At 39.3% G+C, this 23,972-nt stretch overlaps 1 protein-coding gene across 1 annotated transcript in view; it reads left to right on the plus strand.

Moving 5' to 3' along the window:
* cdh4 (cadherin 4, type 1, R-cadherin (retinal)) overlaps positions 1 to 23,972 on the plus strand; it is a 302,027-nt gene that overhangs the window by 170,440 nt on the left and 107,615 nt on the right. The window contains exon 4 of the mRNA XM_079844479.1: positions 10,318 to 10,544. Within this exon, the coding sequence (XP_079700605.1) occupies positions 10,318 to 10,544 (227 nt within the window). The remainder of the gene's footprint in view (positions 1 to 10,317; positions 10,545 to 23,972) is intronic.

Raw genomic sequence — 23,972 nt, forward strand, 5'->3', positions numbered from 1 at the left:
ACAAAGGGAATGTCGCAAAAAAGCTATGTATGAAAATGTTTACTCAACATGTTCTAAGCACGTAATATCTGTGAATGTCATACAACTCACATTCTCGCAGTACAATTTTACCGTTAGGTGTAAGGCGGCTCTGAGTATTATAACCCACTTCGCTTCATCAAGCATAACCGCCATTGTCAAAAGTGACAGAATGTTTGGGTCAGGGGGGACCCACGTGTGCGTGTGTCCGGGTTTCGTGCACGTGTGCGAGGGTAACAGTTTGGTGCCCTTACTGTCCCCCTGTCTTTGTGTTGTGCAGGTCTGCTGGTCGTACAGAGAGTTCTGTGCCGCCGTACATTATTCCTCCGTCAGTCAAGCGGAACAATGCAGCCCTCCGGTACCAGACCTGAAGACCTTGCCACGTGGATGTGTGTCTTTGCGCACGCACACATCCGCACTGTGTGTCTGTGCAGTTGCGAGTGTGTGGATGTCGTTGTGAATGTCATGCCCTTTTTTCCCAGTACTACCTGCAGTGGTGTGGCAGGTGGACCTGATCAGGCATGGGGTAATAGGAAGGACTATCTTTTATTCCTGCAAAGACATTAACACAATACCCTTTTTTCCGTAGCCAACATTTTAGACAGGGAATATTTAAAGGGGATAGTTCACCTTTAACTGACCCCAAACTTTTGAATAGTAGTGCTTTTTTATGATTCACAAAAGATCGTCACCTTTACTGTGGCTCTCAAGTCAAATATGGTGCCTGTGGCCAGGGCTTAAAAACGGAAAAAAATATCAATCGGTTCACTCCGAGCAGAATCGATATTATAGCGTTTTCGTTTTTGCGTTCCTCAATAAACATTACTGTTCCGAAAACGGTTTGATTTGAAAAAATACCGGTTAATAACGTTATTTTAATTTAGCCTATACTTTAAACAAATATGTATAAATATACTTATTTTCACTCAATAATAGGCCTAATATAACGCATGGTAATTAAACTTGAATATTTATTTCATAACATTTTTAAAACCACAACAGAAATACATGCATTAATTACAAAGCATAAACAGCGGGACAAATATTGACCTGTTTTAATGGAGCGTTAGACAATCTAAAGTGGCCCTCTTATGCCTAATTCTTTTCAGAAGAGTGAGAACATTCTTTGTACATAACTTTTTTTCAACACGGCTTGTTTTTAAAAATTGCATGAATAAAGAATAAATAAACTGGATAACCATATCTCTTTTTTTATATGCACCGTCAACTGCTAACGTTAATTTCAAAGCAAACACTGCGCAACACTTCCTTGCATCACAAAATCAAATTCAGTCAGCTAATAAAGCTTGATCATTTAATGCAATATAGCATACCATTTAATAGGGCTCGGGCGTATGACGTCATTACTTTGCGTGGCGGCCATGTTGATGGCCTCATTTGCTGGATGCAAGAGATGTGGGGAGCACAAGAAAAAATGCCCACCTCCAAATTCACGTGGAAAGGATGATTGTAACCGTCCGCAACAAGTACACTATTTTGTCAGATAAAGTACCGATTCACATGGTGTTGCCAAGCAAGGACGAAGACATGACATTCCTCTATAAGATTGTGTATGTATGTTGTGCTCTGACAAACATGAGCCCTAGCGTTGAAATAAAATAAATGTGCATTAAATACAGCCATACGTGTCTGTTGCATCCATACCCACAATCTTCAAAATAAATATACTTAAATCAATATAATGTGCAAAAGCAAGAAGTGTCACACAATCGCAATAACCGTATAATGTGCAAAAGCAAGAAGTGTCACACAATCGCAATAACCGTATAATGTGCAAAAGCAAGAAGTGTCACACAATCGCAATGACCGTATAATGTGTAAAAGCAAGAAGTGTCACACAATCAGATATTTTTCAGTGTTTATTTGCAAGTAGTGCAACCCGAGAACACAGAACGGTGCAGAATGCGTCAAGGTAAAAGGTTAACGTTACATAGGCTTCATGATCTGCAGCTCCTGAACCCATCCATTTGTGAACTGCAAATTTCATATAAATCCAAACCGTTAATAGTTCCAATTTTGTCCATATACCGGTCCCTGGCTTCCCTATTTAACGTATCCCGGTAAATTCCACATCCTTTTCGGGATTTTAACATAGTTTTTCTTTCTCCCAACTCTGCTTCTCCTCGTTCGATTTGCTGTATGTTTACATTCGCGAGGCCATCAACATGGCCGCCACGTCCCAGAATGCAACGCAGCGCCCGAGCCCTATACGAAGCATCAACCGTCTATATAGAAAACATTGACCTGTCCTGTATTGGCAATCTGAAAGACTAACGTTATAGGAAAAATGTTTGATAGATGCTATAGCCTACTTGGATAGGCTTAAACGGAATCCATAAACTAGCCCAAATCAGTCTATTTGAGCTTAAAGTCCGTACTGCTTATTTAAACGTTTGAAAAGAATGTCCTCCAATACCTGCGCATTCATTGTAGACCTCAGCGGGGAAAGAAATGTACTTGAGGCATGAAGATGCGCGCTCATACAGACTTGCGTTACCGGAAGATTCATAGATGACTGGGGCGCGGGCATTTCACTCACGCTTGATCCGTCAACGTCACATGCTGGACTACTCTATTCATGATTGGTCACAGCCAAATTAAAATATGAAAGAGAACGATAAAATAACGTTATTAACCGGTTAATGGTAATTTCAAATTAACGTTTCTGTTCAGAACGATTCAAATTGATTTTGATTTTGTTTTCGTTTTTGTTCCTCTTAAAATTTCGTTCGTTTCCGGTTTTCGTTTTCGTTCCTTGAACCGGTTAGGAGCCCTGCCTGTGGCACAGTCATATATTTTAGACCAGTGACGTATATTATGTACATAATGTTATTGACAGCCAACCTGTATTGTGTTTGCATATTTCCAATTGAAAAAGGAAGCAGGTTGGAGCAGGACAAGTTCGGTGTAAAAATGCTACTGTAATATGAAGACTACAGTATGTATACCATATTAGAGTACAGTGTACATTGCTTTAAAACATACCTGTCCTGTCTACGGAATAATTGAATGATTGAGGAAAAGGTTGTTCTCCCAACGTTCAATTGCACCTTAAGACCTGCCTCAGCCATTATACAGTCATGATTCAGAACATGGTTCACAATAGTGGTCCTTATTTCATCCGAAATGTGACTATGTGCTTTGCCTCTTTTACCTCTTCCTCTGTTTTGCCTCCATACTCTTCCAGCACACAGCCTCACTCCTCTTCTTCTCCCCAGCTGTTGATTCTGTTTGTTTCCTTATTGTTCTTCCATTATTGTAACACTGTGTTATTTTAAAATGTGCACACATTCACTCTTACTCGTGTCTAATATGTCAAGCACAAACGTTTCTTGTCTGGTCACATTCAGTTATGAATTACATTAATCATGATTGCATATTTTCCATTTAAAATGGGAGTAGTTTGCATCACTAGATAGGCTATTACTGTCGGTCACTGAACTTTTAAATCATCCTTAAAAACATTCTTTACATGCTTTACTCATTCTACACTAAAATTATAATATTAGACCAATAAAATTAGAAAATATGAATTCTATTATTGTTTTAAAAAATGAGACAGATAGATAGATAGATAGATAGATAGATAGATAGATAGATAGATAGATAGATAGATAGATAGATAGATAGATAGATAGATAGATAGATAGATAGATAGATAGATAGATAGATAGATAGATAGATAGATAGATAGATAGATAGATAGATAGATAGATAGATAGATAGATAGATAGATAGATAGATAGATAGATAGATAGATAGATAGATAGATAGACAGACAATAAAAACCACAAACCTCCCTCATAATCCTATCCATATTGCAGGAGTTGTTTTTCCACTTATAGTTGATTCATAATGTTGTGATAAGGCTTCATCTTGAGCTCCAGGTGACCCTTGCACACCATTCTGTGTCCAGTCACACACTACAAAATAAGGCAAAGTGCATGCTGTAAAGCTCCTGAGTTTGTGATGTTGGTCTGTTTGTGAGCGCAGGTCTGAATGACCTTCAGGGGAACCTGTGGAGAACATCAAATGCTGCAGCTCTCCTGAACTGCCTTAAGATGAGCTCTTCAGGCCTGCACATAGACAGGACACACTTCACAGCCACTCAATCCCCAGGATCATATAGTTGCTTCTGGCTATGCTTTTCCTCCTTTTCCATCCATCCATCCATCCAGCATATCATCATTAAGAGTCTCAAAAGAAGCCAGGTTATCCATATATTTTCTGTTGATATGAAAAATTTACTATTTTAGCAATATAGCGGGTGAGTTATGTATATGATGTATATTATGATGAACTATATGGCTTTTTCCACTGGCGTTAGTTGTTCAAAGCATTTCTAAGGATGCTGAGTTTTAGAAGTCAGACTGAGATGGCGAACGGGAACATGGTTTGTGTAACATTAGCAACACATTATTAGCTGTTTGATAACGCTTGAAAGTCAAGCAAAAGGCAAATCATATTAATTATTGTTATGTGTCCGACGTTGTATGATATCTTTGTGCAGCGTTTACTACAGTAACTTGACTTGAGTAAAAGTGCATTTTTTTCACAGGAATTTTGTTTTAAATATGTCATTTTGGTGATCAAAGATATGTTTTATAGGATTAAATACACTACCGGGGGACTTTAAAACAGTCCTACTGTGTTGCTAGTACACTGTGATTCTTGTATCCCCCCTATACACTCATACACACTCAGTCACACAGACACAATCATCTAGGCCTTGCCCTTCTTTTTCTTATTCTTACTTCTTGGTCAATATCTCCCCCACATCTCTTCTTACACATTAAGCCATGACATTCCAAAATCTGAATTGCAGTTTCAATAAAGCTGCAGTGTGCAGTCTGAAACACCAATCGATAATTGATTTTCGCTGTTGTTGCTTTTATTTATGTGTGCTGTGGTTAAAGCTTGTGACTTGAATTAGAAATTGTAATTGTATATGATACTGGATTTTTGTACTTCACATGGCCACATTTCAGCTTGTTTTGAACTGCTATTCCAAGAAACTCCCACATGTACAGAAAAGGTATGTTTTATTGGATCAAACTTACCACAGTATAACAAAAGTCAGTCTGTGTGTCAATGGCAACATTTTTTCATTGGCTGTTCCTGCTGGTTACACTGTTACATCAGTAGGTGGCGACAAGTGGCTATCTTTACGAGTGAGTCACTCAATCATTCATTCAACCAATTTATTCAAAACGTTGATTCATTCAGTAACTAAACAAGTTACTAAACATAAGTTAACTAGGTGAATGAATGATTCAATGAGTCATTGAATCATTAATTTAAAGGGGTCATGAACTGGCTTTTTTATTTTATATACTGTTCTCTGAGGTCAACTTATGACGTTTGCGTGGTTTTTACATTCAAAAACATCATAATGAATAAGTAATATGCTATTTTCTACCCTGGTTTTGAGCCTAGCTCATGGAACGCTTGGTTTTTATGGGCATGCCGCATTGAAGACTTGGAAGCAAACGCCCTCTGCTATGATTGGATGACAGTTTTGCATATTATAATGAGCTTCGGCTCCCCACGTGAGGAATTGTTTTGAAAACTTCCAATGTGGAAAAACAGCAACCGGAATGATTCGCCCACAGAGCTCGCAATATGTCTTCATCAAGCAAACACAGCTAATCCACCCGCAATTAATTGGAATGTTATTTTTTATTACTTGGCCCGCCTGATCGGTGGATATAACCGCGAACCGTGCATAACTAACACACACGCACGCACACATCCACAAGCCAAGCACCAGCAAAACTTCACTGCAGGCAAATCAGCATGTTCAAAACTTCTGCGATTGTATTTTTCCTTCAAATTACCAGTCAAGAGAGTGAACAATGCGCATCAAGAAAGGAATGTTATATCACTGTTTAAGATGTTCATGTTCGAGTCTGATCACGAATCGCAGCACAATCAACCAACAACACCTCAAATACAAAGGATACTCCAACCTGCGACAGCGTGGTAAGTTATGTTCAGTTAGATACGTACACATAATCAGTAGATATCAAACATAACAATGCAATACTATCGCATATAAAAAAAACGAATCCAGCTGTCCATGTCCACGGCACTAGACTAGACTAGACTAGATAGATAGATAGATAGATAGATAGATAGATAGATAGATAGATAGATAGATAGATAGATAGATAGATAGATAGATAGATAGATAGATAGATAGATAGATAGATAGATAGATAGATAGATAGATAGATAGATAGATAGATAGATAGATAGATAGATAGATAGATAGATAGATAGATAGATAGATAGATAGATAGATAGATAGATAGATAGATAGATAGATGTCAATAAAAGATTTTCTTTGACTAACAAGGAAGTTTTCAGCTCTGAAATGTACAGGATATTCTTATATTAAGATGACCTTTTATATATCAAAAGCTCAAGGGAAAGTGGATTTCTCAATTTGTGACCCCTTTAATGATACAGTCAAAATAGCAAATTAATTCAGGAATGAAACACGTCTTCATAAATTAGTCTTTGAAACATTCATCAATCGATTCGTTCAAAAATGCTGATTTGTTCATGAACAAAACATACTATTGTGTGTTGCTCAGAGTTTGATTCAGCTATATATGAAGATATTTTTGTTGGCAGTGATAAACAGGAAATATTGTGTCTTGTTTATGAAACTGTTGGAGAGTGTTGGAAACTGTTAGCTACTAATCATTTCACAGACATACTTGTACTACAATAAAGTGGAATTTCCTTGTTGGATAGTTTATTTGCTACTAGGCCCTATTTACACTTGGCATTAAAATGTGATCTGTATCTGGATGCTGTCAACATACTCATTGAAAAGACCAACATAAACACATCTAGTTGTCATGTATTTATGGTCAATATGCATGAGAGTATCACTAAATGGACTGTAGGAGGTTTATGGTTGTGCCATCCGAGGCTGAGACTAGTGGGTGGATTTCTGTACAACCCTGTTTGTCATGAAAAAAAAGAGAGACCAATACAGAGAAAGTAAGAGAATTGTGGAATTTCTTGTTTGAGGCTGACCATTCTTGTTCCATGCCAAAATCCCATCTCATAACACAACAATATCATGTCGGCCAACTCCTGTGAATCCAATGTTTTTCTTATACAAGCCCCCAAAATTTAGCCTCTGTCCCCTGATCCACAGGTTTACACGGTATGTCAGTTGTGGAGTGATAAAAAGCCTTCAATGACAATAATTAGCTCATTCCATTAAAGCAAATTAGCCTAATTTACAAAAACATTGACTGCCGTTGTTGCTTTACAGAAACATCCATCTCTCTTTTTTTATCATCAGTGTGTTTTTTTAATCTTTCCCTGCTGGCAGATGTTTTTGTTGATGCTTAAAAAATAAATTAACACATTTTCCATCAACAACAGGCTGCAATTAGTGTATTCAGACCATTTGTGACATTTGCCCAATAGCAAAATCCCTCTGATGCTTGATTTAAATCTTCTAGACATCTTCAGGAGAACTGACAAGAGTTAAATGTTATGATTCTCCAAGTATGATGCACTTTGTTTTCTCTGTATTGAGCAGCGTGCTTTTCATGTGTCAGTGAGTTGGTGCTCATTCTGAAAACTGCAAATGGGCCTCTTCCCCTCCCATTTGCAATTATTCACAGACAAAACTCCGGAGCATCGCGCGAACCATGGCGCAATTGGTGAAATGGATTCTACGCTTTATTAGCCTGTTGTTTTGGTGCATCTTCTGGCAGGAAACCATGTGGTAAATTGGATAGATGGCTTGATAAAAAGCTTGTCGTGCAAGATATTTCATGCCGGATTTTTTTTTTTCCTTAACATTTTCGCCCAGCACTCTTAACAAGTGACTTGGTCCCGCAGTGATTTATGAAATCAATTTGTCTTGTTATCAGCAGGATTGTGGAAGAGAGATAAAATCGGTAGGAAGTGATTTTAGTTCCATCTTTCTTTCTTTTCAATCCTGAGGGATGAAAGAGATGAGAGAAGCGGCACTCAAATCTATTTGTACTGCTTTGACCCTCTAGTACTAGTAGTCTGTGAAGACTATGGTTCTGAACAATATGCAACTAAAGTGTCTCTAATGCATAGGGGAGACTGGGGCTAGTTGTCACAACGGCTAATCTCTGTGGCTGTAAAATTGTGGACTTTATCTAGTGGTTTTATATGCTGGTTTGGTTTCAAACACCTAGCTCCTAAATTTAATTTTGTTGTAAACTTTTGACAATTCTGTCCTCAACTCAAATATCAGTATAATGTTCATGCGATAGCTGTTGGGTCACATGTGTTTTAAATGTTACTTATAATTTTAAATGATTTGAATGGCTTGATTTAATCATTTTCTCTTTTTTTGCCTTTTTTCTTTAAATTTTTTGCTTTGTGTTTTATAATTGTTTTACTTTTATGTATTGCGATTCCCGATTCCCGTGGAATGCGTGAACTTCCTAAAATACCTTAAATGCAATGTAAATCACTTTAGATAAAAGCATCAGCTGAATGCATAAATGTAAATGTGGTTGCATTTAGGGCTGCAACAACTAATCCATACAATCGATTATTAACGATAATGAAAATAAGCGACAACAATTTTTATTAGTCGTGTCTGCAGCACTCCGTGGTAACCATCAGGCAGTCACGTCGCTTTACAGTAGTCACAGTGAATAACCCTTGGACAATATATGGATAATAGCGAAGGACAGAGTGAGCTGCTGTGGGTCCGAAACAGGAGAATGTTTAATATTTAAATGCTACAATCTGAATTCGTTGCATGCGTGTCATACGAATGGAACGCAGTAGAATATAGGAGCGCAATGAATGATTCTGACTAAAATACACATTTTGCTGAATTATTTTGTTGTTAGAAATTAAGTTTAAAAAAATACATGTAACACAAGTAATCATATTTATGGGCACAGTAACATTAAATTCACTATTGTTGGAAAAGCCCATTCATGTAATAGGCTATAATGTTCATACCATACGAGTGAATGTGTGTCATACCTCATACAAATGAGCATTATCATTTTCATTTCTGCTTTAAAGTAGTAAGCAATCAGTTGTTTTTAGGTTTAGAATGTAGGCCTAATGTTTATTTGAACCCTTTTTGTTATAATGTGATACAGGATAGCCTATATAGATACATTCCTATATTTCTTTTCATAGGCTTTATAGGCTATTACACATTGTTTGGAGGACAGCATTTAAAATAAGGGATTACATTAATTTGTCATCATAAATACATGTTAGTTGCTGCCCTATTTGCATTGTGACAACTTATCCCATATAGTGTGACAACATGCTCTGTTATTGTCAATGTGTGTTCACTGAACTGTATCTATTTTTTCATTAGCATTAACAGTGACATAAAATGTTCAATAGCTTTTTATAAACAAGAACCTTTAGTAAATGTGTCTACAAAAATTGGCTTCCAAAAACAAACTTTAAGCTGGGAAATATTTACTGGAGGAGTGCAAATTGTGAAAACTAGCCTTGGTCTCCCATATACTTGGAGTGTATATATAGATGTTCTACTAAAGTTGTAGAACTGAACTTCTGGTGTAAAGCGGCTCTAATATTTAAACTGTGATTAATCTAGACGTGGCACATGGCTCTCTCTCTCTCTCTCTCTCTCTCTCTCTCGGTTGCTCGCTCACTCACTTTAAGTAGAGCTGAAGCTGTGGAACTTTCCCTCAGGTGTAACTGAACGAACCATCTGCTGTTGTTGACCGGAACCATTTCCATAGCGAGAGAAAGCATATGACTCACTTATTCTGTTTGCTACCTTTTTACTTTTTAAGAGAAACTGAATTGTAACTGCTGTCAGAGGAGTCTGTTGCTAAGAGAAGCTCAACATTATCAGATTTGTCCGTTTTGCACATTGGACAAATGGTGTTGTGTGTTCCTATTACAAATGACCTAGTACATTGCTTATATTATTGGATTCAGCCACAGCCCATTATTTATTACATGTATAATCCATTTTATTTATTGTTTGTTTGTATATGTGGCTGAATGAAGTATTAAATCAATAATGCCCTGCCCACCTTAACTGTAATAACTATGTTTTTATTGTATACAGCCATGATGTTTCATTTAATAAGCAGTCTAGCATAGTAGAGAAGATAGACAATGTGTGGGCAAGAGCAATAAAACATGTTGGCTGAAAATAAGATCGCCTTCAACAGTTTTTGCATCTGTCAGAAATGGTAGTTTCATTGTTATTTTATGTTTTTCTCACCCTTTACACTCTTTTTCTCTGTTTCCCTGTAGTGGAGTTCGAAACCTGTCAGCAAATAGAGGAGGTTTCTTTTGAGAGCAGTGACCCAAAGTTCAGCGTTCGGCCGGATGGCTCTCTTTACTCAGAGCAAGATGTGACGAATCTAACCGAACCGATTCAGTTCATGGTCACGGCAAGAGACAGCGCGGGCAAGTATATCTGGGAGACCACTGTTAAACTGGCCCTCGTCGGACACCCACTATCTCCTCCTATTAACCAGGCAAGGACAAATTATGTGTAATTTATATCAAATGTTAGATTTTGTGTCAGTAGATATTATATATGTATATATTTGTATGCTATACATGTTTATATTTTAGATATTACTATTTATATATATAAGACCGTCCTTCGGATGAGACGTTAAACCAAGGTCCTGACTCTCTGTGGTCATTAAAAATCCCAAATTTGCCCATTGGCCCCTGTCAATCCTGGCCTCCTAATCATCCCCATATATATATATATATATATATATATATATATATATATATATATATATATATATATATATATATATATATATATACGATTGGTATCATCACTCTGTCTCCTCTCCACCAATCAGCTGGTGTGTGGTGGGCGTTATTATAATATATTGGGCGTTATTATAATATAATAACAATTATATTATAATTGTTCAAAATTCAAAAGTGTTTAAAAGTTTGGGGTTGGCAAGATTTTTTAGATTTTTGAATGTTTCTTATGCTCATCAAAGCTAAATATAATTATTAATAAAACAATTTACAATTACAATTTAAAATATTTAAAAGCATTTTTTTGAAAGTCTTTACTGTCAATTTTGATACATTTTATGCATTCTTGTTGAATAAAATTATTAATTTCTTTGAAAAAGAGACTTACCTAAACTTTTGAATGATAGTGTATATCATTTATACTTGTATATAATATAAATTATATATATACTACCAATCAAAAGTTTCGGATCAGTATTTTTTTTAATCAATACTTTTTTCAGCAAGGATGCTTTAAATTGATCAATATACACTAAAGACTGGAGGAATGACTAATAAAAAAAATCTATTACATTTTAAAATATATTAAAAAACACAATAGCTATTTTAAATAGTAATATTATTTTGTAATATTGAATTTTTTATCTGCATGGTTAGCATAAGGGACTTCATTCAAAAACATTACAAAATCTTAAAACCCCAAACTTTTATTTATAATAATAATAATAATAATAATAATAATAATAATTGTATTATTTTTAGGCTGTGTAGTTTTTTGTGAGTTATGATGGTACTTCGGTTTCGAAAAGCCATGTGTGAGTCTAGCAGCTCAGTAATGGAGTGCATGAAATAATGTACATTGATTGAGTTCATGGTTTTAGGGGGGTTTGGGGGAGGTGATGTGCCATCTCAGTGTAATTATTTGCCCATATAGCAAGAGCAAGAATGAGATTCAATAAAAGAGCAAGATGTTATTACGTTTAAGCAATCATCAGCAATCAGCAATCAAACTGTTCTGTTGGACTGGTGCCTTGTCGTGGCGGAACAGCTTGTGAGTCCCAATGACCCTGAGAGCTAAGCTGGCGGGGGACTTGTACCCCTGGTAGCTTTAAGCAAGCCAGACAGGTCAAAGGCGAGAGACCAGACGAAACCCAGTCCACCCTACCCTACTAGCCCGGCAGCAGGGGCTGGTATGCTGAGTATCAGAGCGCGTCTGCTTTCATAGCACCTGAGTCGGTCTGTCTCAGTCGCCCGGTGAGCAGAAGAGCACCTCGCCAATGGTCACGGGGCAATAGACCTAGTCAGTTGGTCACTGCGGGGCAACTCATAACTACACCAACTGTCACACACCTGTGTTCCGTTGGAATTTGTAGCGCTGAGTCCAGAGGTGGAAGTTTGACCTGGGCATGCATGCTTTCACTTAAATTTTTTGCCCGGGCGCTCTCTACTATGAGCATCTCATCTCTCCTTTATGACGGCAAACTTTCAGCTTCCACGACTGGCAACTCGGGAGCACTCTGTCTTTAAGAGTGCTGTCGTTGCTCGGCAAGGTTCGCGTGTACGGCAGGCGCGACCTGGTCGTCATCCTGCAACTGTCGCATACACCTCCATCGCATGCTGGAATGTACGCTCTCTTGGTGTTAGTTCTGACATGGACTGCGTCTCACCTCGTAAATCAGCCCTGATTGATGCAGAACTACTCCGACTTAACATCTCCATCGCTACCCTGAGTGAAACCTGGCTGACCGGTGTTGGCTCTGTCCGGGAAAAAAACTATACTTTATTCTGGAATGGATACCCAGACGGTGACAGACCAATGCACGGTGTTGGTTTTGCAATCCAAAACAGGCTACTGTCCTCAGTGGAAAAACCTGTGCCCATCTCCTCACGCCTCTCCTCACTGCGCCTGCACACAAACTGTGGCCCAGTTACGATCATAGCCACTTACGCCCCTACACTGACTTCTGATTTAGATGTAAAGGAATCTTTCTACAATCAACTTAGCGCCATTGTTCAGAAGACCCCCTCAACTGAACGTTTGATGATCCTTGGTGACTTTAATGCCCGAGTGGGTGCTAACGCTAGTGCATGGCCTGACATTCTGGGAAGCCATGGATATGGCAACATGAATGACAACGGTCAGCGCTTACTGGAATTTTGTAGCACCCACAAACTCTGTGTCCCCTCCTCATTCTTTCAGGGCTCAAGCTCCTCCAAGGTCACCTGGCGCCATCCACGTTCTAAGCGCTGGCACCAACTTGACCATGTACTGGTGAAGCGTGAACATTTGAAGGAAGTAACACACTGTCGATCACTACACTCAGCAGACTGTGACACGGACCACGCCCTTCTACGTTGCAAACTAAGGATGGTCCCAAACAAGTTTCATTATGCCAGGCCTAAGCCTACTCCTCGTCTGGATGTTTCTGCAACCTATGTTCCTGCGTTGCAGCATGCGTTCCAGGAACTACTTGCTTCCAGCTTTGACTCCTCACCTCCTCATGCAGACATCACGGCTGCCTGGCAGCACTTCCACTCTACTACCACAAAGGCTGCTTTTTCCATCTTTGGAAAGCGATCCAGATCCCAGCCTGACTGGTTCAAAACCCATGCCAGCCTGCTCCTACCTGAAATTGACTCTAAGCGCTCAGCCAGACTGTCCTACCTGCAGCATAACACTCGCTCAAATAAGGCAGCTTTGAAGCAGGCATGCCGCAATGTCCAGCGGGTCACTCGCACAGCCATGCAGGCTTACTGGAGCACACTGTGTGACCGTATTGAGTCAAGTGCATCCATTGGAAACATTCGAGGAGTCTTTGAAGGACTGAAAGAAGCCTTGGGCCCAATCCCTAAAAAATCGTCTCCACTCTGTTCCCTATCAGGTGAACTTCTGACTGATTTGGAATCTCAATTGGCGAGATGGGCAGAGCACTATAGCCTTCTCTATGCTCAGCCTGTCACAGCCAACACACTGGCAATAACCGCGGCTGTTCCTGAGCTCCCCCCTATGTCTGATCTGGATGCAGATATTACCATTGAGGAAATCAAATCTGCAATTAAAGCAATAAAAAATAACAAGTCTCCTGGAGCTGACGGCCTCCCCCCTGAGGCTTATAAGGCAGGCGGTGATGTTCTTGCCTCTGTCCTACATCATCTGGTTGTGATGTGCTGGAAGAGTGGATATCTCCCAGATGTCCTTAGAGATGCCAACATCATCACCATCTATAAGAACAAGGGGGACCGTGCAGACTGTAACAACTTCAGAGGAATATCTCTGCTCAGTCTTGCTGGGAAGATATTTGCTCGCACTATTCTACCACGTCTACAAATCCTTGCTGACCGTATCCTCCCTGAAAGCCAGTGTGGGTTTCGTGCTGGCCGCTCCATAGCAGACATGGTGTTCTGTGTTCGTCAACTACAGGAAAAGTGTATTGAACAGCATAAACCTCTGTTCTTGGTGTTTGTAGACTTGACCAAGGCTTTTGACTACGTTAGTCGATCTGGACTTTTCCTCATCCTACAAAGACTTGGCTGCCCTCCAAAGTTACTGAAGGTGATCACTGAGTTTCATGAGGGCATGAAGGCAACTGTACACTCTGAAGGCACTTGCTCTGAAGAGTTCCAGATAAGGTGTGGAGTAAAGCAGGGATGTGTCCTTGCTCCTACCCTTTTCGGAATTTTCTTCTCTGCCCTACTACGCCGTGCCTTCCCTGATGACTCGGGTATCCTGCTACACACCCGCAGCTCAGGAAAGCTGTTCAATCTGGCCAGACTGCGGGCAAAGACTAAAGTACGCCATGTTCTGGTACGTGAGCTGCTTTATGCTGATGATGCTGCCTTTGTTGCCCACTCAGAGGTAGATCTACAACTACTCTGCTCATCTTTTGCCGCTGCATGTCTAGAGTTTGGTTTGCAGATCAGTCTTAAAAAAACAGTTATCCTTGCCCAACCTGCAACCCTGAACCCTACAGTATACATTAACAACACACCTCTATCTGTGGTAGACAAATTCACCTACCTGGGTTCCACAGTATCAAACAACAATAACCTTGACGCAGAGCTTGACATGCGCATTGGGAGGGCATCATCGGTGTTTGGAAAATTGAGCAAGCGTGTCTGGCACAACAAGAACCTCTCATTGCTCCTCAAAGTCCGTGTGTATCATGCATGTGTACTTAGCACCTTGCTATATGCAAGTGAGACATGGACAACTTACAGGAGGCACGAACATCGCCTCAACGCCTTCCATTTTCGCTGCCTCCGCTCCATACTGGGTGTATGCTGGAAGGACCATGTGCCAAACTCTGTCATACTTGGGAGAACTGGTTCCAGTGACCTGTACACCATCCTTCGTGAACGCCACCTCCGTTGGATTGGACATATCTATCGAATGAAGGACACCCGCCTCCCAAAAATCTTGCTGTATGGCGAGCTGGCAAATGCCCCCCGCAAACATGGTCGCCCCCATCTACGTTTTAAAGATGTCATTAAGAGGGATCTTCAGGCCTTCTCCATCAACCTGGACAACTGGGAGGCACTTGCAATTGACAGACCCAACTGGCGTGCAGCAATTGACAACGGCCGCAGGGACTCTCAGGAGTCCTATAAGTCATTTCTGGAAGAGAGAAGCTCAAAACGGGAAGCAGTTCGTCGCACTCGACATGAACGGCCATAGTAGTAGTAGTAAGCAATCATCAGAATTTGAAAACTAGTTACAGCTTTTAAATTGATTACACTTGGTTTCTCCCTCTCGTGCATGTATGCACAGACGCCTCTGTCATGTGTGGAGTGCTTTTACAGGGTTTGCACAGGCCCTTGGCAACATACCAAAAGTCATGATCTGATTATGAAAGTGAATGTTCAAATGTAATTTTTATACAAAAGATGAAAGGAGTAATATTTCATCCAAGTCGTTTTCATCCAATGCACACATACTCAATTCTGCCACGATGTGTCCTGCTTGGCAAGTATCATTAAACTTTTAATACATGTGGCTGTCATGCTCATGTCCTGTGCTCTGGTGTAGAGCAGATGAGGTGTACAGGCTTTATATAGATGTCTTTCCCACTGGCATCGGACTGTTTCTGCATCCAAAGTGACCTAGAAATGCCAAGCAGAGAGGCAGGAATGCGGGTCCTCTAGGGATCCAGGAGTCTGGTCTGGCGAGCCCTATCCCCGTGTCCCTAACCCCGCACATGTCCTCTCCTTCTGCACGACCATTTAGAGAAATGTCTCCTTGCTGGTTACGGCAGGTTACTGAAGGACAAACGCACAAGTGCGCGCACACATACACACACACAGAGCAAGAAGATACATGGGTGTTCTGGGAGATGTGACTCTTTGCAACTCTCTGACCTAGTTGAGACTATAAATAATTAATGAGAAAAAATATCTAAATAAAAATGAAGTAGTTTAGCTCTCAGAGTGTTACAGAGTGTCATTTACGTGCCAAAATTTCCTGTGTGTTGTCTCTAAGTTATGACAGATGTGATTTTCATGGACTAACTCTCCTCGAATCACTCACTGAAGTATCAAAAAGCAGGGCGTAGGAACAATCTCACAAAGTAAAGGGACATTATTACAAAGCTTATCAGTTCAGCTAATGAATATTAAATAGGTAGCATAAGGTTTGCCCAGTACTCTTTAACTGATTTGCTGAAAGGCATTAGCTTGCACCCAGACCACAACAGGATTTGTATGTCATGTCATTGTTTTTTTTTTTAAATTAGCATTTTAATTATTACTCTAATTAATTATTATTTCTAAAAAATAATACGTTATTATATAATAGTTAATTATAAATAATATACTACTACTACTAATTATTATTATTGTTTTATTATTGTTGTATATATAGTATATATTGTATTATTTAAATATAATTATCTTTTTTCTTTAATACAATGTTAAAGCAAGTGTCAAGTCAGTTTCATTCATAATGTTTCTACCTCATGTAACATGAGAGTTCATACTGGAGTGAAGCCGTTCTCATCGTGTGATTGGGGAAATCATTTTTGAGGGTGTGGTGAGCTCGTGCCAGGGGCGCGGATAGTGAGCCGTTGGAGGTACCATCCTACGTCACGATGTACCACAACGTCCAATAGGAAAACTCAACTGCAGTAGCCACCGTTCAACCTTAAGAGGGCAGCACTTTGGCGGTTTTACACCATATTTTATAGAATTAAAACACTTTATACTCAAATGTCAAAACATTTACTCGAATCAATGAACAGCATTAGCCCCAGTATCACAGATCATTAACTAAAAAAAGTTGGTTTAGGGTTTAGTTACCCTTTAACCTATGTTGGCCTCTTGACTTGAAATACAGATATATTTAGAGGTAGAGCTTAGGGAAATTAGCATAGAAATTAGCGCTAATTTAGATCAGCACCATCTTAAAAGAACATAAACAAAAATGCACGCACACACATACGCACACACCGCCTTGACTCATTTGCCATAAAAGTAATTAAGATAAGATGTCTCAATTACAAACTAAGCAAGTCTTTTGTTATTTTGAACTTGCAGAGATGGTTTGAAAATACATTGATATGGAAGCTAGCTTTCATCAAGTGTGTATCAACAAAGATATCTCTGTGCGATTGTTTGTGCCTCTGCTGAGTGTAAATGTCAGTGGGTTGCATGCAGTTGATTATCAACTTGCATGGCATTTGTCTGGATGGCATGGCTTTTATTGGTTTGATCCATTTGCAGCACATTCTAGTCTATTCGGTTGTATCTCCTTCTGGGCTGACAAGTTCCAGTGAGTGCTTTAGAGTTCAGCACAACTGTGCAGTTGTTTTGTCCCACAGCATGTTTTATTGAGCAAAGTTTCTATGCTTTTGGATTGTTCAGGTCTAAAAATACCCAGGACTGTTCTTTGGCTGGCATTTAGATAGATATGAGCCTCATCTGCCCTGAAGGAGTTTGGAATTCATGTTTGCTGGGAAATTATGTTAAGCAGCCATTAGTTCTGTTCTCTGGTCATAATGTATGTTTTGATTCACAAAAAAAGAAACGACCTGTAAGACACATGCGTTCAAGATTTGGAGTTCACTGATTGTTTTGTATGTTGTTAATTCACTGAACAGTAGGGTTGGACATAGGAAATCAATTCCAATTTTGATAGGTATGACAAGTACACACAAAAATATGTCAAAATATTCTCGGTTATGTCTTAAATTAATGCAAACAGTTGACAAAGAAAACACATAACAGTATTGAATCCATGCAGCTCTTAAAGTGACAGCAGCCTAATATCCCTGCTGCCATCTCTATAATAACGTAAATTCACTCTCTGTTCTTGAATGAATAATAGTATAAGTTATTTTAAAATAAAGCTGATTCATAACCCTTTTCACAGACTGTGTGTTTTAACGGTCATCAATATTGTAAATCCTGCAATGTTTTTTGTATTTAAATTTTTATATATATATATATATATATATATATATATATATATATATATATATATATATATATATATATATATATATATATATATATATATATATATATATGTACATTTATAACACTAATACTTTGTATTTTATTTCGTTTGCATCAAATTACAAAAAACAAGTTACCGCTGCTGTGAGGGTGTTTCTAATACAGCAACTATGGGAGTGATGGTAAAAATTTACATATGAAGACTTCAGATGCAAAAGCCTCTTTCTTTAAAATAAGCATTTTTGTCAGGTTTCTATGTATAGATTTCTACCCAAGTACCGGTACTTCTGAATGGGCTGAGGCTGGGATTTAGTGGGGTTGAAGTGAAAGTATTTTATGAACGTATACTATATGCAGAGAGCATTCACTCAGTATCGTTATCTAATTTTTGACCGAAGTGGCTTTTAGAGGCTTTTGCATCTGAACTCTTCATATTTCTCTCTTTTGACTGCCGTTATCAATCTCACTCTATTTTTTCCCCTCTTTTTGAAAGTTGTGAAATCACTATTGTGGCGTCTTTCTTTTGCTATTTGAGCAAATGGGCACACAAAAAATATTTTATGTATTCTCTCATTCAGAGCTATAATAATTAAAGGGTTACTTCAGCGATTTAGCATTAAGCTTTGTATCAGTAGAAACCCGGTAGTATATTCAAATTATGGTACTTTCCCCCCTCATGTCCCCCTGAGACAAGATAATTTTTTCTGGAAAAAATCCTCAGCTGACGCAAATATCGTCAAAATTTGATATTTTTAGGCTGTAGGGTAAAGACTACAGCCAGTAGAAGGAGCTAGTTCTGCATGTTATCGACCCGCCCATAGGGGAGAGATCTCACTCACAGAATGTAAATGCGCACGGCCCCTCGGATTGGGCATTAATAGTGGCGCGGTGCGGAGCAAAGTGAGTGTTTCAACTTTTCAATGAATTCCTATGAAAGATCATATACGATCAAGATATACGATCTGAAAACGCGACAGACTGGACACGCACTGAGAATGACTGCCACGCTTACCTCAGCTCTGCTCAGCTCTTCGCTCTCGTGATGAATGAAATCTGACACCTGCTGCATTTGTTCCGTGCCTTTCGTTCGGCTCACTCACATGTTATTGAAAAGACATGATCAGTTTTTAATTGGATCATCTGTTCTCTAACTGCACGAAATGATTGTATTATTATGAAGATCAAAACAACGGTGGGGTCAGTGTAATGGTGGGCCGTGGCTTTGGGAGTGGCCTCGTAGGGCAGCGAAGCAAGTGCATTATGGGAGTTGTTGTCTTTCATCGACATGAGACAAAAATACATGTTCTGTCTTTTCTCAGTCTAGAAGGCACCAAATTCAAAAATAATTTCACATTTCTTCTACATAAATTACCCAGTTTAAATACACATTCATCTTCCCAGCGCTGAAGTACCCCTTTAACCCAACTATGACGACTTCCGCTCTGAGAAACCCGGAAATGTGAAAAGGGTCTATTAGTGAAGCGCTTTTGCAGTACTAATTATAAACCCAGAGTAACTCTTGTCTTTTTATTAATGGAACTTCAGTGAAAATCCAGGTACATATCCGTTTTCTCCCGACGGTGAGATCTAGTGCGAAGACTGATTATGAAAGTAGCAAATGAGTGGCGTGTGGCATACTGGAAAAACTCCAAACAGGGTTGCAAGCAGTGCAATGCGGCCCTATAGAACAATAACCTCCAGATGTCTGCTGCAGAGCTGCAGGCTGACTGATGCCCAAACGGGTTTCTTCTCAGCGGGGAGGGATGGGGAGCCAGCTGGCAGGGCTGGTTCTTCTGGAGCTACGGGAGCTCAGGGCAATCCAGGCAGCCATTTCACACACGCTGACTCCCGAATGCACACACACACACACACACACACACACGCATGCATGTATACGTAGCAGCACATTCCCTACATCTGCCTTGCGCCGTCCCACAACACAACATGCTTGTTCTAGTTTATTCTTTCCTCACTGTCTCTTGTAATGGGTGCAGTGCTTGTTGCCCTACCAGAGGAATAAGCCTTTTCATTAGGCATGCTGTTGTAAGTCTGTGCCTTTCATTGGCGCGGCCATGCTATGGTGCATCATACCAGGCTGGATCTTCCTGTGCTGTTGGCTACACATTTGGAGGAATGCTTCTGTTGATAAATCAAGGTCTTTATCACAGCTCCCAATGTCCTGTTTGTCAGCAGGCAAAAAACGATAGAGATGGAGGGAGAGACAGATCGAGAAGATGAATACCCCGCGTTAATGAACAGATCTGTGAGGGGAGAGATAAGGCTTTTGTCTGTGTTCTAACACATTCAGCTGGTCGCCGCGTCATTCCGAAGGTGACGTTGCTGACCGTGCATGTGACCCTATGAAATCCATTTTGTTTTTCCAGAATTCCAAATTCTGTTGTTGTTTTATTTCCCATTTTAATATTTTTGGATTCTGTTTTAATGGTTTAAAGGCGCAATATGTAATTTTTTGCCGATAGAGCTTCAAAACAAAGGCGTAGCTTGATGACACCGCAAATGAGCATGGAATCATGGGAGCAGTTGTCTTCAACTCCACAGATGATGGAAAGGAATCCCATGGACTTGAGCAGAAATTGAATGTATTAAAGTTTTATTAACGTGATATAAAGCAAGGTGGGCCGAGAGCTGTAGATCGAATGCTAATGAGAGAGACCAGCGATTCACACCGGTCTCGAGACCAGTGGATTTTTATTTCTTTTTTCTTATGCTGCAGTCGTCCCATTTTGTTCCGATTTTGTTCAATTAATTTTAAAATGTATGATAGAGTTAGCCACTTGACAAAACAGTGTTGTCTCTGAGACGTGGTAGAACATGGTACTTACAACAAACAATAAGACTAACTGTGTTGAGCTATATAACAATAATCTTTTTCTCTTGAAAAATGTATCCAAACAGTTGCTCACCTGTCTAATAAAACACAATATATAAAGCGTCCTTGATGGTTTCTACGAAAGTAAAACTGGAACTCGAGGGTAGCACAGATATGACGTCAGTACAAGTGACGCAATGACATTAAAATTGCAGATTTTTCTGGATTTAAACATTGTTGTAAATGTTTGGTATGATGTAAGTACAACATCATCAAAATATATTAACAAAAAAAAAAATTTCGCATCTTTTCATCTAAAAATCTTCACATATTGTGCCTTAAATAAAAATTTTAAAGCATGTATATCAATTGAATTCAAAAATTTAACAATTTAATGATTTATTAACATTTTTACAATTATGATAATGTTTTATCATTTCAGGAGATTTTTTTCTGGATTTATGATTCCAGACACATTGGCAATTGAATTTATCCTTTAAAATGCAATCAAATGAAAATGTAACAGTTAACATTTAACAACAATAACATTAATATTATAACATTATAATAGCATTTTTGGGCAAACAAAGTGCTGCACAACAGGATTACTATTAAAATTGTGTGATTATTCCTTCAAGTTTTACAAATGTTGTTGTTATTATTATTACATACTGTAAATTCCATTTTTATAACCACAATTCTATCCGCGTTTTCCGCATTACCCATTGTATCCCTAGGCGTCACGACGTGCCGAATTGCTGGTGTGGATGCAGGAGTTTTGAATGCCTTCTTATGATTTGTCGTTTGTCTGGCCTTATTTTTAATTACTTAGCCTTCACTGCTCAACTTGATTTCCCCTCCATCTCTTTTTTTCATTCTCCAACCTCTTCTTTCTCTATTTCACCCTCTTATGCACAGTAATTCCACCTGCCGCCCCCCGAAAGGTCTCGTTGCAGCTTCTCTCTCGTGCTGCAGCAGGTACCTCTGAGCTTCGTGGATGAGCAGAGCTGAGGCGGAAGTGATTTTATCAGCGCCTCACAGCTGCCCTCCTCGCTCGTTCACGGCTCCCTCCCTGCCACGACACAATCCCTCCATTTTCCGAGCCCATGCAGCCAGAGCCATCAAGCTGTGAAAAATTAAAACAAAAGAGGGAAAAAATACAATATGTTTGCTCAGATTTGCCTCACATCTGTTCGAGCTCTTCTGCTGACAAACCCTGTTTGTGAGACATTGATAGGCTGACCTGCCTACGCATGCTTGAGTTGGCAGCCCCCACCCGGGACGCGAGACAGGCAGAGAGAGAGAGAGAGAGAACACTGGGATTTGGCGAAAGCGCCTCGGCTCGAAAATGCAGTGCCACAGACGTTGAGGTGTCAGGGGAAGAAACAGCAACACAGGATTGCACGAAAAGCTGACAATTCAGAGATGAGCGCTAAAGACATTAAATGAACCGCAGGACAGTCCCCTTCCCCACACACGCAGTCAGCTGTTGTGAAAAACGGTGGCTGTTTGATTGGTCGCTTCTGCCCTTTCCTTGGCCTTTGGATGAATCAAGTAAGGGTCAGCGGCAGCTCTAGTTTTTCTTGTCTAAATTATTGATGTGGTGTTTCATCAATCTTTTTCATTGGGCACCCATGAGGAAATGTCATGGTATGCGTCACTGTGGTATTGCTGTGTTATAAGGGCTGGTTTACAGAGGCCTTGACGCAATTTGTCATTTTGATTGGTCGTTTTAGCAGAAACCCCACAGCTATGTTTACGATCCTGGCTCGGGGCTCAGGTGTGCACGTACCGTTCCACAACTGTTTCGTACCATTACCTCACAAATAATGAGTGATTAGTAGTAATTGGACAGGTATGTACTCATATTAAAGGTGTGTTTGTCTCTTTAAACCTTCTGTCGTACAGTCTAAATTGCTCTTTTATAACTCTGGAGACTTAAAAGAGTTCTCAGTTGTGATTTAACATTTTCTCAAAGTGTTTCTCCTTCCTTTTAAACAGTGCTAATGTTTTGTCATGTCATATTCATTAATTAATTTGTCAATTTCACTTGGACTAAAGATTGACTTTTAATTGAAAAGGTTTAATTTTGAATACTAAGTTGTCAAATATATGTTTAGCCAGGTTAATTAACCTACCAAAACCAGTGTTGTTATTGAACAACTTTTTTTTTTTTGGTTCTCAATCGATCATTTGGGGAAGGAAGGAAGGAAGGAAGGAAGGAAGGAAGGAAGGAAGGAAGGAAGGAAGGAAGGAAGGAAGGAAGGAAGGAAGGAAGGAAGGAAGGAAGGAAGGAAGGAAGGAAGGAAGGAAGGAAGGAAGGAAGGAAGGAAGGAAGGAAGGAAGGAAGGAAGGAAGGAAAGGAAGGAAGGAAATGTTTGTATTTGTCGATCAAAACAAAGCTTAATGAAGTGGTCAAAATCATGTCTGACCCACTCAATTTCTTCTGACATATTGTGCATCGTATGATTCTTTGAGAATAAGATTAGACTTTATTGACAGAAAGGCTGCGGATCACGCATCATGTTGGTTTTCTTTATTTTGCAAACAGCACAACCTTTTGTTTTTATTGTGAGTGTACACAAATAAAAGTAGAAACCTAACAGATTATAATGATGTACAACACTTGCCTGAAAGATACAAACCGACGGAGTTATTTGAGTCTCTTTGGCACTGATAAGAAAAAAATCGAGGCAATCACACTGGCGTGATCTTCGACCTCTAGGGGTTAAAGGATATTATTCTGTCATTATTGACTCACCCTCATGTCACTCCACATATTCCCCCTCAAAAAAAATTGAAATATTTTATTATTATTAGTAGTATTATTTTTGGTATGTCCATACAATAATTATAAATATCAATGGGGTTCAGTCTCCATTCGCTCCCCATTTAA

This window comes from Gobio gobio (assembly GCF_949357685.1).
Source record: "Gobio gobio genome assembly, chromosome: 19".
NCBI classification, from domain to species: Eukaryota; Metazoa; Chordata; class Actinopteri; order Cypriniformes; family Gobionidae; genus Gobio; species Gobio gobio.